Consider the following 14,780-nt stretch of genomic DNA (forward strand, 5'->3'; position numbering starts at 1 on the left):
GACAGAGAAGCAGATTTTGATTTTTTTTTTTCTGACTCTGATGAGTGCCCCGACATATCTGCAACTGAAACTGATTGACTTACAAAGCCAGACACCCCTGCTTGAGAAATTTCGAGCGATGCAGACAGTTGTTTTCTACGTAGCGTTGCCTACTAGAGCCACGGGTTTGTAATAAGCTATTTAAAATAGTTTATTTCCTTTTTTCATATTTTCATTGATGTGGCCCGCGACACGAGTGTCGGAAATTATAATGGCTCGCAGACCGTACAAGGTTGGGCATCACTGATGTATAGTATATAAATTATGGAAGTAACCATCAACTGCAGGGAGATAACTCTAATATAGATTTAATTTAAAAATAAAATAAGAGTAGTCTCTCTTTTACAATCTAGAGACAAAATGGCTGCGTCCTTTGGTAAACAATCGTTGTTTCGGCTATCAAGATTCAGTTGTCGGTGCAAGACATCCGGCTTTCTCAACACAAAACTATTTGCTTCTCCATTAGTAACAAGTGGTTGTCGTCATAGCTCATCCTCAGCGCATACGAATTCGAATAAACAAGAGTCTGAAAAACATGAAACACATTTCGGGTTTCAGTCAGTTTCTGAAGAAGAAAAAGAGAATAAAGGTCAGATTAACTTTGTGAGATTTTTGCAATTTCATTATTTTGGGAGGTAATTAGATGCCCAGATACCTTTACTGACCACCATGTTGTTTTTAAGCATATTTATCTCCCTTATCTGAATTTGACTTTCAATAACTTTTTTAAAAGATATTTTTGTTCTTATGCTTACTTTAAGTAAAGTTTAATTAAGTCTAAGTGTATTACTGAAATTGAAATGAAGGTCTAAAAATAATAAATTGATGGAGTTGTTTCTTCATTTTTTCAATAACTTTTTAAAGAGAGTTTTTTGTTCTTATGCTATCATTTTAAATGAATTTAATATTAGATCTAATAGACTCTAGCTGCTAGAAAGAAAGACAAAACAACAACAGAAAAATGTTGGCAAGTAATTCAAGGGAGATAGTCTAGTATTCAGCTTTAAAACCAAAATGGCGTATTTCCAATGACAATATATGGTAATAAGAAATTAAACTTAAAAATATATATTTTAAAAACTATTTATCTCAGAGGAAATCAAATTACATATTTGTAATCTGCATTTTTTTCTGCATATTCTTAAAATATAAGAGAAACCTAATTTAGCGTTTCTAGTCATGTAAATTAATACCTGGTATATCTAAATTTAAGTAAATATATATCAAATATAAGTAGTTTGTTCGTCGTGGCTTGATCATACTATACTTTATGATGAATTTTGTCATCCAGTTGGCTGAGGGCTTTGCACTGGGGTTTTGTGCCTCATCATCCTCATGACATGTGGCTGGTGAGACCTATGCCTATGTCACAGTTTGTGAGCCCAGATTGTTCAGCTGCACACTTGGCAGGTTATACCAGCTGGAGCTAGTGTCTTTGGCCTTGCTTTTTATCTCACTGACACTTTTTTCTTCTGCCAGCACATTGCTTGTCCTTTGCAATTTGTTTATATGCTTTCATCTCCCAGGTGGCAGGATGAACACAGTAAATATACCAAACATTGCACTAATTTTATTTCAACATAAAATACAATAGTTTAAGACAAAGATAAATATGAAGCATATTTTCTATATTTTATAGGAAAAATAATACAATGTTTGCCTATCACACTTGCCATATTATATCAAACTGCCCAAAAGGGGGGTAATTCTTCAAAACCAAGACAAAGTCTGTAGGTTTTTATTGTATTTCTATATATGACATGTTACACATTTCAAAATAATAGTTGAAGAGTTATTAACAATTTTTCTACACAATTGTTAAACTTTTTATTTGTAATTTCTTGTTAGATTCACAGGATGTACACTTTTGTAGTAGATTATCTTTTATGTTGCAGTCTGTCAGAAAGTAACCTCTTATATATATTTATTAAATTTGAGACATCATTGAAAATATTTTTTTGTATTAAAAACTTGACAGTGTGCAGCATTATACTGTGATTTTTTGTGTGTTTCTTTGTAACTACAACAGTTTACGAAGTGTTTGAAAATGTGGCTACCAAATATGATCTGATGAATGATGCAATGAGTGCTGGTGTACACAGGCTTTGGAAAGATATGTTCTTAGAGAGGTTCTCACCTACTCCTGGGACCAAATTATTGGATGTGGCAGGTGGAACAGGTAACAATAATTTTTTTAGACTGGGTTTACTTGCCTTGGTAAAGTAGATTTGATAAGTGTCATGATTGTATTTTGGAGAGAGCTTTTTATTGAAAATAGTACAAGCATTAGATACATAAGATGGTGTGCAAAATGTTCCTGAACATCTATTTGTTTATTTTACTATTCAGTAAGTTATATGCAGGAATTTCCATAGACAGGTATTTGAGATATAGATCTCCAGAGTTTTCCCTGTGTGGCCAATCAGCTAGTATTTTTTTCCCCCAAAGATATACTAGACTGTCAAATTTCTAGGAAAATTGTAAAAGACATTTTTGAGATCTGTGTCCACTTTCTAGTTTTCATATTTTACCTATTAAGAGTTTACAAGTTTGTAGGAGGAATTATAAAAATTGAAATAAATCCAACATCTAGAGTAGCTCTGAATCAAAATAGGTATCATTTTATAAAACTAAAATACACATAAAAAAGAATGGCGACTGGCATTCCTGCTGTCAGCTCTCTGACATTACCTTTTTGCTCATGATGACATTGCTTTAGGTACAAAATTGTTTACTTATAATGACCCATTTTCGCATGTTAGTTGCAGGAGGCCCCAGTTAAGACTAATGTGAAGAATATTGGATACTCTGTAAGAGCTATTAGTGATGTTGTAGAGTTGTGTTTGCTATGTTCCTAAAGGAAGCATGTAAACCTCATTGATACCCCTTCCCTCTCATTTTCACAAAAGAAATAGGATCAGAATTCATTGAACAAAAATTAGTCTTAAAAATATTTTGATTTTTTATTTTGTGTATAATTAAAAAAAAATAAATTTTTATTTGATATTTTTCTGCAAATAAAAGCAACTGCTTAGAGTTACAGCTCTTTTAATCTAGATTTATCGATTTTACAGGGGACATTGCTTTCAGATTTCTGAAATATGTTGGTACTCCAGTTGGCTCTACATTTTCATCATCAGCCAGTGTTGCTCAGGTGATCATATTGTATCTGTCATAATAAACCTTTTTCTTATATAGCTGTTCCTTATGACAGATTAAAAATAAAAATGTTTCACTCTTTTTCTGAGAGCGCAGTCTGACATGGGATGTTGTCATGATTGTGCATCCATTTGTTTACAATGTCTGGTCTCACAAATGACCATTTTTCTGAGCCTTCAAGGACCCTTTTATAAAAAAAACTAATTTGACATTTTTTCCTGGACGATTCCCTTTCTGTAAACCCCCCCACCCCACCCAACAAATCAGCATTGATTTGATCTTCAATTTGCTCATTCAAGCTTTCTTTGGTCAAGGAGACCTAAGCCCCTGTGACTTTTTTTCCCTCTTCCTAAACTGAAAAATGTTCTCAGAGGACGTCATTTTGTGACTTTAGAAAACATCCAAAAGAGTGTTATGGACATGCTGAAGACCATACCTGTTGAAGACTTCCAGCCCTGCTACCAAAAGTGGTAACAATGTTTAGCTGCCCAAGGGAACTATTTTGAAGGGTATAACATTGATAATTGAAACAATAAAAACTTTGGTAAATAAAAATCAGTCTCATTATTTTTTTCTGCAACTCCTTGTATAATTTCTACTTTATTGATGGATTAACTTTTTAAAAAAATTACGTGCTATACAGCTATCTATTACTTGTATCCATTTTTATAGCATGAAATGTTGAGTATAGTATTGGATAAAAGGCTGTTGATGATTAATAAAAATAATGAATGTATTGACTTTTACAATTTGTAATGTTTCTAATTAATGTCAGTGCATACAACAAATCTTCTTACCAAAAAGTCACAATCACAAGGTTAACATTTCTATTTTTGATCATATGGAAACTTCCAAGTTTCTTGTCTGAATGAAAGCAGTATAAAATATAGGGTGAACGAAATAACACTTCAAAATAATAGTTTGTTGAAATTTACTCTCATAATAGTACTATTTAAAAAATGTATTGCAGATCATGCTATTACATTTTGAAAATAATGTAGTCACCAAAAAACATGTTGTGAGAAGGAAAAGGATATTTATATTTTTAAAAAAAGTTAAATAATTGAAGATGCACATTAGACAATGATATATAGCTTGAATTGTGCTTTGGTTCAGGATTAAGTTGAAGATGTAGAGATTTACTCTAAGTAATTGAGTTTTTCTTTTTTTTATTATCAGTCTTCTTCAGATGATTCCTCATCATCTGACAGTGAAGGCACACAAGTGGAAAACAAAGATTCTTTTTCAGAGCCAGACATCAATGGAAGTCATGTAACAGTCTGTGATATTAATCAAGCCATGCTGGATGTGGGCAAGGCTAAGGCCAAATCAATGGGTTATTCTTCAGGTAGGTTGTGCTTTTTTATTCTTAACAACTCTTGTCAACACAAGTGAACTGTAACATTGTAAAATTTTAATAGTAAATTTTCCACAACGTACAGTGAAGCATCAATACTTTTCTGAGGCTTTATGCTGTCAGACTTAGCCACTAGAAGCCATTAAATTGATCTTAATTTTTTGACTCTGAATAAATCTGCCACTCCAGTTACTGAGTTAAAATATTGTACAAAAAGATAAATATGATGGACTTTCACAAAGTGGTAAAAATAACATTTTATATAGAGGCTGACTATTTAGAGGGTTTTGACTAGAACATTTTCTTTAGTCTCTTGTAGTATAATTCTTAAAACATTGTTATTACATTCTATTTATTTACCATCACAAAGGAAATACATAACAAAGATTATTATTCTTATTCTTGTCAGGCATCGGCATAGTAAAGTAAAAGTAAAGTACCCTTTTCAGACCTTGTGGTCTATTGGGCAGATGATGTAAAGGTTATCTGTTTTTGTGGCCTACAGTTAACGAGGGTGTCATGTGGCCAGCACAACGACCAACCACCTTTACTTTTCCCCAACTAATGTCAGGTACCCATTAGAGCTGGGTGGACTTAGAGGTGCCCAAAGATCCCGAAATTAAAAATCCCAGTCTTTGCCAGGATTTGAACCTGGGACCCTCGGTTTGGAAGCCAAGCACTTTACTGCTCAGCCACAGCTCCTCCTTTGTCAGGCATACTCGGCTTCATATTTTCTCTTTTACAACCATTTTTACACAGTTTTTTTTTAAATTTTTTCACAATGAAGTGGTCATTTTTCTTGCTGTAGACTTGAAAATAGTAAACACAATTTTAATTGAGCAGGAAAATAAGTGTGTAAGGTAATCTAAATGTTTTTATATTTATTGTGTGTGCAGGGATATCATGGGTAAAAGGAAATGCAGAAGTCTTACCACTTCCAGACAACACATTTGATGCCTACACCATTGCTTTTGGTATTAGAAACTGTACACATGTACAAAAGGTAGGGATTTTTATACATAAATTAAGTAGTAAATAATGTTTTTATGGCAGGCTTAACTGGCTTGAAATGTTATGGCAAGTATTAATATTGTTTTATGTTAGTTAGCAAGAAACACAGGCTTAAAAGTCTTGTCTTGTTTTTGGCAAAGAAAAGAACATATTATTGTAACAGAAAAAAAACAATCCCCTTAAGCTAGCTCTGCTCTCCTTAAATAGTATCTTACAAAGATTCTTTTGGATTCTTTAGGTCACTGATAGTAAATTCTATAACCTTCCCAAATTTCCACTTGGACCCTTGAATCTTCATCTAGTCTATTCGTATTTAGGTTATCTAGAAGGATCTGCTTTTTTTCCCCATGCACACACAATGTGACCTAATAATAAAGACAGTTCCCATACCACTGGTCAGCTATTATCGTGTGCTGTCAAGCAAAAACATATACACACACATACACATGTGACAAGCGTACTACAGCATAGCACTTTTTTCAGCCTTTTCAACATAATCTATTGTTTTTATTGTCAAGGTTCTTTTGTATTGATGTTATCATTTTCCAAAGTGATATATTATCTATACCTGTTACTGAGGATGTTATGGAAGATTCCTCAGATTTAGATCAATAAAACCTTAACAGTGACTTTAATTTTTTGTCTGCAGGTAATAGATGAAGCATATCGTGTTTTAAAGCCTGGAGGAAGATTTATGTGCCTAGAATTTAGTGAAGTAAAGAATCCCTTGTTGCGCAGGTAACTAATACCTTAAGAAAATAATACATGAAAAACTTTTTTTTTAAATTGATAAAAATACCTTCAATGGCTATTGGATTGGTATCATATTGATGAAAGCTAATTTCTATTTCTTTTTATTTTAATTATAATGTAGAAAAAATATATATATAAATATATGTGAGATGACCATATGCCCAAAGCAATTTTTTTTGTGAGCTGAACAATGATAGTCATAACAGAAGTGCCCCCTGGAAATGTTTTAAAGACCAGCTTAGGCGCTAACTGCTTTAACTGATATAGAAGAGAGCAGCAGGCAGCTTACAAAGGCAGGGGGATACACTTTTGAGACCAAAAGAAAATTCACTGCTGAGGACAGATGTAGACGTTGAAAAGAAAAAGAGAATCAAAATGGACCACTGGTAGATAATGGTTATGTCTGTGCTGGATGTTACAAAAACGGCTGGGATTGTGTAGCCATGTGAAATACTGCACTCCTCATTAATTTTTGGACTTGAAGACAAGCCTTAACCTTAATTTTATAAACCAAATTTTTTTACCTTTTTTTTTTTTTTTAAAGTGTTTATGACAGTTACTCCTTTCAAGTAATACCTGTGATGGGACAAGTTATAGCTGGTGATTGGAAATCATATCAATATCTAGTGGAGAGTATTCGTCAGTTTCCTAATCAGGTAAGCCATTAATGTACTGCAATATTAAGTTGAATGGTTTCATCTAAAAAAAAAGGATCTATCATGCAAGCCAGGAAAAAATATGATTCTTCTGAATGTTTCTACATTATGAATATATATGTAATTTTCTAGGATAATATATAAAAAAAAATGTATTGTAAGATTTATTTTTCTTAAAAGGTAATTAAAAATGAAATGTTAAATGTGAAATTGCTACTTTTTAAAAGTCTTTAAAGCTTTTAATAGACACAGATTGTGCAAATTATTTTAATCCCTTTTATAGCACTATTACCTCCACCTTCCAATACCCCCCCCCTCCCCCAGATATTATTGTCTTTACACATTCACATGATGAGGGCCCTTGGTATTAATAAGTGAGAAATTTGGTCAAAGTATAAGGAAAAGAAACAAAAAGAAAAGAAATGGGATACCAAAAAGTAAACCTCAGATTCAGTTTATTATCCTGGGAAGTGCTACTAATTCTGAACACATATATATCTGCCAGTATAGATTAGTTAGCACAACCTTAACAGATAGAATCTTCAATGATATTTGTTTACTTCTTTTTGAGGCTATTTGTGTGGGGTGGGGTGGCTGAGTGGTTAAGCGCTTGGTTTCCAAACCTGTGGTTCTGAGTTCGAATCTCTGTGAAGACTGGAATTTTGAATTTTGGGATTTTAGGGCATCCCTGAGTCCACCCAACTCTAATGGGTACCTGACTTTAGTTGGGGAAAGTAATGGCGGTTGATTGTTGTGCTGGCCACATGACACCCTGCTCTTTAACCATTGGCCAAAGAAACAGATGACGTTAACATCATCTGCCCCATAGATTGCAAGGTCTGAAAGGGGAAACTTTACTTTACTTACTTATAAATATAAACAATCCTCTTTAAAAGCTGATTTTAGTTGTACACAAAAATTAGAACAGAAATACCAAAAAAAAACAACATGTATCAATCATTTGAAAAATGTTTTCAAATTAATTTGTAATGTATATTTACAATATTTAGAAAAAAAAACATATGTTGCCCAAATGGCATTTCCAAAAACTCTTGCTTCATCTTGAGCATATCATAAATTATTAGTTCACCATTTTTATCATTGTATATAATATTGCTCACCAACGATTGTCTGGCTGTGGTTATGCACTTTGGACTTTTGTCATGGTGGTTCAAAATTCAAGTCCTGTACTGTCTTGCAGTAGGTTTAGGCTAGGGCATAATATCTTCTTTTATGTAGGATCACCTGAAACTAACAAACATATGACATAATGACATACATTTTGAAATCTAAAAATAAACATTGACAATGACTTTGAAAAAAAATCTGTCTATTCTCAGGAGACATTTGCTGCTATGATCAAGTCTGCTGGTTTTAGGTTTGTGAACTATAAAAATTTGACATTTGGTGTGGCAGCCATTCATTCAGGATTCAAAATCTAATGTTTATTCAACTGTTTCATATGGAAGTTGTTTTGTCACAAAGAAAGAAAGAATGCAGAATTAAATCCATCCATGCATAATGCACATGTGTAGCCTATGTAGGAAATTAGTAACTCAATTAGTGTAATTGGCAGCAGTAATTCAAATATATTAGATGAAATTTCTTGAGATGTTTAACACATTGTTTTTTTCTATTGAATGCTGGTTCTGCATATTTTAAGTTCAAGAAAAAGTAATACAATTAAGAAGATCTGTCATGAATGGTGATTTCATTGAAATATTTAACATCCTATTGCAATAAGAAGTTGTCTGTTACAGTTAAGTTTTGATTTGTAACAAATTGTGTTTTTGTATTTTAATGCTGGTGCTGCAACAAATAAATATTTTTTAAAAACTCAAATACCCAGCTGACCCAAAAACAAACCAATAAACATGTATCACTTACATATATATGTGTTTAAAAGGAATTATTACTCTTTTCATGTAATTGCTATTATATAGCGCAACTTTCATGCTTATATCTTGCTCAGTGGGCAACGGTCCGTGGACCTGTGAGCAGGAGGGGTATTTTGGAGATTGTTTCCTTAGCAAACGCAACTCAGATCGAGTTGGGATTCAAACTCTAGCCCCCTTGATAAGTGGCCAAGTATTTTTTTGCCACTCTGCCACACATCCCACCAAAAATATAATTATGTCTTAGCTAAGATTTGTAGAATGTGCAGATTATTTTCACTGGAAAGAGTTTTTTAACATGCCTATATTTCAGTTAAAAAACAAACTGATGCAATTTTGGTATTTAAAAAAAAAAGGAGATTTCTAATGGGTAAAACCTAGTGGCGCTTGGGATTCATAGACTTCAAGAATAATTTTTTTTACCTGCTCCACTTAATATTTTCTATTTGATTGTTATATTTCTAAAGTGTGGCTAATCAGAGTGAACATTTTGGTTTGTGGACAGCACTTCCTTGGGAGAGCCATGTTTGCCTGGAAATAATTCTAGAATAATTATATAGATGTTATTATTTAAGTAAATAACTAAATTTTTATGTATACATAGTGTGTGTGTAGATAAATATTTATTTATATATATATATATATATATATATATTGAGGCATGTGTGGGAGTTTATTAAAAAAGGAACTATATACTTTGTATAATTGATTCATAGAAACAACCCTAGTACTGTGACACTTTAGAGATATTGTAATATTTGTTTTTAATTAATCTTTATTCTATCCATTCAAAACTTTTAAAGTTCTTATTATATAGGCTATATATATATATATATATATATATATATATATATATATATATATATATATATATATATATATATATATATATATATATATATATATATATATATATATATATCAGGGTACTACCATGAAAAAAGGGTTCATATCAAAGTAAACATGACCTTAACATTGGTGAGAAAAGGTTTGGTTGATAGCTCTAAGTGTTATAAATAGCAAACCATAAAACCTTAGATTCTAGTTCAAAGAACTTCAGTTTAGCAATAAAGAGTTGTTGTTTTTTTAACATATTCCAAGACGTGATAACTATAGTAGGGGCCTAAGTTAAATCAATTTTCAGTAAGAGAAGCCAAGAAATTAAAAAAGTTGTCACAGTTATGTCAGACATAAAAAAAAACTACCTCATTTTCACTTTTTTTTTTTTGGTTAATAGTTATGAAGGAATTCGGATGGCACTCACAATGCGTTGCAATGCATTCGCTCTATCTCTAGTTAGATCTCAGAAAGTATTTTAACAAAAAATGAACTATTCACTTTTTTTTTCTCGGTGCCCATGTTAAACTTAGCATTTTCTGCAAGGCCCTACATAACAAGCTTCTAAAGATTTGTACCTGATGGACAACTTTTTGTTAACTTGGCCTTGGTGAGTTCAGTGATCAATCGTCTCTGTCAAAGTGGTCAGAATCCATATTTTTGCAGTGTGCTACCAACTATTCGGGCGGTTCAGGGTCACTTAAGGTCGACACATCAAGTGGGGGAGGTCCGTATCTTGGTTGTAAACGAAAAAAACCCAATTGTTTAGTGATGAAATGAGCGTGACATTTAGTGGTGTCACGGATAGTGGGGTTTAGGCTAATTATGTTAGTATCAGGCAGTTGGTGTTAGGTACTCCGAAAGGTGACGACATTATATTACGGACAGAGACTCTACTGTGGCCTTTACGTATCCAACGTAATTGAAGTCTCTGGACTTTGTCTTTACATCCGGTGGTAGAATTGGATCATTGTTAGGTATTGAGCACATTGAATACACCCATGCAAGAAACGCAAACATCTTCTGAGTTATCTTTCGAAACCAGCCATCATGCAACTACAAGACAATGTACCACCACTATCCGTGGTAGAGCCATCATCACACGTATGGCCATTCGCTGAAGAATGGCGTGGCAGATGGTACAGGTTAGCGTAGCTTCTCTTTCATCCTTTCCACGTGAAATAACGTAGGCTATTCAAGGATGCCCAACTGGAGGCAGTAATTTATTGTTATTGACCTACACTTTTCCCCTGACGGACGTTTCCAAGTGGGTGCCACAATGAGGCCAAATATACCTTCTTTTTACTACCACAAGACGAGGCAGCGATTTCAGCTTTTTAAAAATATTGACATAATACACCTTTTTAATGAAATCATTCATGCTTTAAGATCTGATTATCTTAGTCATTAAAGACGCTACCACTCTTCTTATAAACAAATTCTGTTCTCTCATTGAAATTATTTTAAAATAAAAAGCGAATTGCAAGTGTCACGGCTAGGCAGTATAGCCCCATTCATCAGTCTGGCTCAATGGGTTGTCACAAAACAACGACAGGGACTCACGATAGCTTGTTGTATGATTACGTTTGCCCGTGTGTGTATACTTGAACCTGGGCTTTGATGAGACATATATACGTGAACGATTACTTTGTAAGGGTTGCAGTCTTTGTTCATACCGGTGCAACAAATGGACACAATGATTGAAGCTTTTAAGATTCCTTTTTTTTTGTTTTGTTTTTCTTTGTATCTCGCCCCCCCCCCACTCTCCCTGTTAGCAAAATATTTTTAAAGTTTTCTAAAAGTTTAACATTACTTTCTACAACCTCATAAAGCAAAATATCGCAGAGTGTCTCTCCCTTTATTCTCCGTCAGAATATCCAAAAGCTCTAGTCTTCTATAATATGTTCAACTAACGCCGGCCTACACTGTAGTCGTAAAATGACTGGCTTGTCTCGTATAGTTGTAGTGTAGAGTATTTCTTCATATGGCTATAAAGCTCTTTAAAGCCGAGACATTCTTGCCCGCATATTCACACGTCTTACTGGGTATTAGGCTCGTTTTTTTCAAAGCTTATATCACCTCACTCTGTCTGTCTGCCTGGTAACAAAAAAATTGAACACGTTATTTCTACAACACACATTCTCGGATCAAGCTGGCAGTCAGTGTTAAGTTTTCTAATTAGTATGCACGACTACGCAGGGGCGTAGCTAGGGATTCGAGGACCGGGGGGGGGTGCTTGACCCTTTTAGGGGCCCTGTATTTTGACATCATGAAATGATATAATGGCGTAATATTTAATGTAAAAACTAATTTCGGACACTCATTTGGGAGACTCTCTAATGAAGGCCCGGGGGAATTTTCAAATTTTGACCCCCCCTCTTCCCCCTCCCCCGCTACACCACTGCAACTACATTAACACATAGATATCCGTAGGCCGACGTAATTATCATCTTCGCTCTCATTCATATGTTGAAGGGTTCAGACAGGCAGACCTATATCTACGATGAACTGGGCAGTGGTTTCCAGATCTGGCAGCTCCCCATATAGTTTTTGTTCTGTAGCGGGGGTTTCGGAGCCTGTGTCTTCTTCGAGCCTCGCGATAGAGTATACAGCTTTGAAGGACACAGTCGGGATTCTCTGGTGATGCTCCTAATTTTTAGCTTCCGGAACATGTGTTGTCTCATTCTGATGTGTCCGGTACAGAGACGAATTATTATATGTTGGTCAATGTCGGGACATCTTGTAATAGGCATCTTTTTTTTCTTGAACTTTGGGTGAGAGCTGGTCCATATCTCGTTTATTCAACTCTTTATTTTTTTTATTTTCTCATTTGAAGGAACGTCTGTAACTTATAAGATAAGATAATTACACTTTGAACTATTCCTTTTAGCTACATATTTCTATAACACTAACTTGCGACAATATCCGCTTAAGCAGAGGCGTAGGCTAGTGAGCATAGGCGCTATCTTGCGCCAGGTGCACGGCACTTTATTGGAGCCCCACCGCCCGTTTTCCAGAAACATCACATTGTAATATAGGCTTAATATTTAGAATTAATTTAATGATAAGAAAACATTACAAATAACAATAGATGGCATTCCGTAACTAAAATAGATCTACACTACTTATGCATTACGAATAATCACTACTCTTAACGTCTACAAAATAAGAATAATAAGGCTTGTCTTCGGGTCCGAAGATTAATGAGTAATGCAGTATTCCCGTGGCTACGCAGCCCCAGCTGTGACCTACATATTTTGCTACCCCCATGGCAAGCATAACCATTGTCCACCGGTGGTCGATTAAGATTTTCTTTTCGCCGTCTGCGTCTACAAAATACTATACACTGTTTTTTGTGCTAAAAAAGGGAATGGACTCTTATATGATTCTACTTCCGTTCTCTCTCATCGAGAACAAATGTTGAAAGTCTTTAGGTATTGACTAATTACTTTTAATTGCTGGATACCAAGAGAGATGCAGGTCCATGCGTTCGTCTGGATTTTAAACTTCCGAAATTCATTTTCCTTTGGTCTCTACCGGTACCAAGGAAGGGCCGTGCACTTGGCATTAGTAAATAGAACCTGGGCAGATGGTCATCTGCACAGGGCCTGGGAACGTGCCACCATTATTCCTATACCAAAAAAGGGAAAAGATGCTTCCACTGCTGAGAGCTACAGGCCCATCTCACTCACATCTTGTGTGGGAAAGATGGCTGAAAAAATGGTAAATGAGCGTCTGGTTTGGTACCTTGAGAGTGCCCGTCTTATAGCTCCAGAACAGGCTGGTTTCAGGGCTGGAATGTCCGCTATAGACCAAGTCAACATCTTTGTGCAGAGCGTAGCAGATGGATTCCAAAGGACCGAAAGCACATACACAGTCTTCATTGACTTAAAACAGGCATATGATAAAGTATGGCGGCCTGGTTTGCTTCATAAGATAAGAGCCGTGGGTTTGCGGGGACGGATATATTACTGGATTAGAGCGTACAATAAGAACAAGGATGTGCGGAGAAGTCTCAGGGGAAATGACCCTCGAGCACGGCCTTCCCCAGGGCTCCATCCTGTCATGCGCCCTTTTCCCGGCCTTCATAAATGACCTACCGGCTCAGCTAAAATGCCAAAAGCTATATGCTGATGATATTGTCCTTTGGAAATCCGGAAGGAGCGCAAACTCTATACAAAAAGTGTTACAACATCTCCATACGCTCTGCTCATACACACAAAAATGGAGGCTAGAAATAAACACCTCCAAGACGGTCTATTCTCTGTTCACGCACAGTGCAGGACAGGCCATTGTCCTGTTGGCTCATATTTCTCGCGGCTATGGCCAAATTTTGATTCACGGTGCCCCCGCTGCGGGGAAGAAGAGGAAACCGTGCCTCAGATTCTGTTTGACTGCCCCAGACTTGCTGATCTCCGTCTCGACAGGTCTGGGAAACCCAAAATTCTCGACCTGTATGGCGACATTTATGCACTACGCAAGACAGCAGGGTTTCTGTCCAGGGCTTTTGCAAGAGAAGATTTGAGCCTCTCAAGCCCTCACTCAAATGGAGTTTGATGATGATGATGATGACCGGTACCAAATTCTCTTAGTAAGCAAAGTGCAAGTAAAAGTTAAATTAAGAAATTAAAAAACAATATTGAGAAAGCGTTGAATGGCTTGATACTTAATGGTAAGATACACCCAGAAGATCCTGGTCATGTTAAGAAAGATGTATTGTAGAGTTCCGAATTGTTTGCGTACAAAGCGTCAACTGAACGATGGTACATTAGGTCTACTCAGAAGAAATGTGTCTGTTCTGAAGTTAAAAAGTACACGCTACAATCTTTTAAAAAAAAAAGCATTCTGACTCTAGTTGCAGGCGCTTTTTACTAAAACAGTATGAAATGTTCTACTTAAGAGTTGAAACAATTTTTTTTAAACATTGGTAAAACAATCGATTTTACTTGACTAATAGACAAATTGGATTACAACTACAGTTTTTGTCCTTGCAAATAGTAAAGGTCAAGGCACAAAAAATAGCACACCATCTCCTAAATATTAAGGGTGACAATCGATATAAACAAACAAATT

At 35.1% G+C, this 14,780-nt stretch overlaps 1 protein-coding gene and 1 long non-coding RNA gene across 2 annotated transcripts; one reads left to right on the forward strand and one right to left on the reverse strand.

The window, feature by feature from the left end:
- The first annotated feature begins 377 nt into the window (after positions 1 to 377).
- On the forward strand, positions 378 to 8,865 carry LOC106056181 (2-methoxy-6-polyprenyl-1,4-benzoquinol methylase, mitochondrial-like). Its single transcript, XM_056006847.1, has 8 exons — positions 378 to 628; positions 2,069 to 2,218; positions 3,114 to 3,193; positions 4,378 to 4,546; positions 5,452 to 5,558; positions 6,216 to 6,304; positions 6,864 to 6,975; positions 8,316 to 8,865. Exons 1-8 carry the CDS (start codon positions 400 to 402, stop codon positions 8,415 to 8,417), a joined length of 1,038 nt encoding a protein of 345 aa, XP_055862822.1. The 5' UTR covers positions 378 to 399; the 3' UTR covers positions 8,418 to 8,865.
- On the reverse strand, positions 4,479 to 10,596 carry LOC129922140 (uncharacterized). The gene is made up of 3 exons (XR_008774114.1): positions 10,286 to 10,596; positions 8,097 to 8,226; positions 4,479 to 4,594 (listed from the first exon to the last, which is right to left on the reverse strand). It is a non-coding gene; the product is annotated as an uncharacterized LOC129922140 (long non-coding RNA).
- Between the last annotated feature and the right edge of the window lie 4,184 nt (positions 10,597 to 14,780).

The sequence above is a fragment of the Biomphalaria glabrata genome, chromosome 12 (genome assembly GCF_947242115.1).
Source record: "Biomphalaria glabrata chromosome 12, xgBioGlab47.1, whole genome shotgun sequence".
NCBI lineage: Eukaryota > Metazoa > Mollusca > Gastropoda > Planorbidae > Biomphalaria > Biomphalaria glabrata.

Excerpts from the sequence above, each read along its gene's own strand:
- LOC106056181 (XM_056006847.1), top strand. The coding sequence starts at position 400 with ATGGCTGCGTCCTTTGGTAAACAATCGTTGTTTCGGCTATCAAGATTC. Across the intron at positions 4,547-5,451 it reads ATCAATGGGTTATTCTTCAG|GGATATCATGGGTAAAAGGA; the intron begins GTAGGTTGTGCT and ends TTGTGTGTGCAG. Across the intron at positions 6,976-8,315 it reads TTCGTCAGTTTCCTAATCAG|GAGACATTTGCTGCTATGAT; the intron begins GTAAGCCATTAA and ends GTCTATTCTCAG.